General features: G+C 44.8%; 1 protein-coding gene across 1 annotated transcript in view; it reads right to left on the reverse strand.

Annotated features, from left to right (window-relative positions):
* Positions 1–666: 666 nt before the first annotated feature.
* Positions 667–1,126, reverse strand: part of NOTCH1 (notch 1) — a 15,137-nt gene continuing 14,677 nt past the window's right edge. The window contains exon 25 of the mRNA XM_009074744.1: positions 667–1,124. Within this exon, the coding sequence (XP_009072992.1) occupies positions 667–1,124 (458 nt within the window). The remainder of the gene's footprint in view (positions 1,125–1,126) is intronic.

Genomic DNA, 1,126 nt, shown 5'->3' on the forward strand with positions numbered 1-1,126 from the left:
ATATAAAAACAAGAGAGAACAAAGATTTCTATTATCAAGGCAAATGTACAACTATATAATACTGAAATTTCAACAGAGATTTGTGACTGGTACCATAAAATGTCCTCTCATATAACAGCAAAGGAAACATTTTAAAGTACATTTAATTTTTCCATATTGAATTTTCCCCCCTCCCCACTAAGGATTGGTATTAGTCAATTTTTCTTTCCCCTTTTCTTTCTCACCTCTCTTCCAGAGTTGAAAGAGAAAAAAAATAATAAATTAATGGCATTTCAGAATCAGAAATTGCTTCTTATAGCTTTACATAAACATCTGCTCTCAAATCAGACACAATGAACCCCCCCAAAACAAAGAGAACACCCTACAAAAATCTAATCCGTCGATGTTTTGAAACACAACTGGTGTCCCACATTGAGTTCTTAGCAACAGAACATATAAATAAAAAGGCAGTGTTTCCATGGCAAATAAAAAGTACATAAATAAATACTAAACAAAAACAAAAAAAAAGGAATTAAGTTGTCTTTTTCTTTTTCTTTTTTTTTCCTTTTTTTATAAAAACATATTTAAAAAGGATCCTTTAATAAAAGCATCCGATGTCCTTTAGAAAAACATCTCCCTCGAGCTTCTGACTCCCACTGAGCAGCAGTGTCTCTGAACCTCTGTCCCTCACTTGAAGGCCTCGGGGATGTGTCCCATCTGTGACTGCATACTCGTGGGAGGGCTGGAGATGCCCTCGGACCAGTCGGACACGTTGGAGTGAGGAGATGAGCTGGACCACTGGTCCGGCGACTCCGGAGACGGCGTTAGGAAAGGGTGGTCAGGCACCTGGAGCTGGTGGCTGGGGGTGTTGTCCAAGGGGGAGGAATAACTGTGCTGGGAAGGTGGAGTTAGAAACTGCGTGGTGGTCATGGGCTGGGCGAGGGAGGATGGCAGAGATGTGGGCAGCATCTGGGAATCTTGGGGCAGGATGGTGTGCACTGCCATGGTGCTGCTGCTCACTGGCTGCATGTCAGGCTGGCTCAGCTCTGTACCGAGGAAATTCTGGGCCATGTGGCCACTGGTGTTGGAGCTCGGGTTGTGGTGCTGCTGTGGCTGGGGGGGGGGGGGCCGGCTGGGGTGGCGGGGG

The sequence above is a fragment of the Acanthisitta chloris genome, unplaced genomic scaffold (assembly GCF_000695815.1).
Source record: "Acanthisitta chloris isolate BGI_N310 unplaced genomic scaffold, ASM69581v1 scaffold6505, whole genome shotgun sequence".
Lineage (NCBI taxonomy): Eukaryota > Metazoa > Chordata > Aves > Passeriformes > Acanthisittidae > Acanthisitta > Acanthisitta chloris.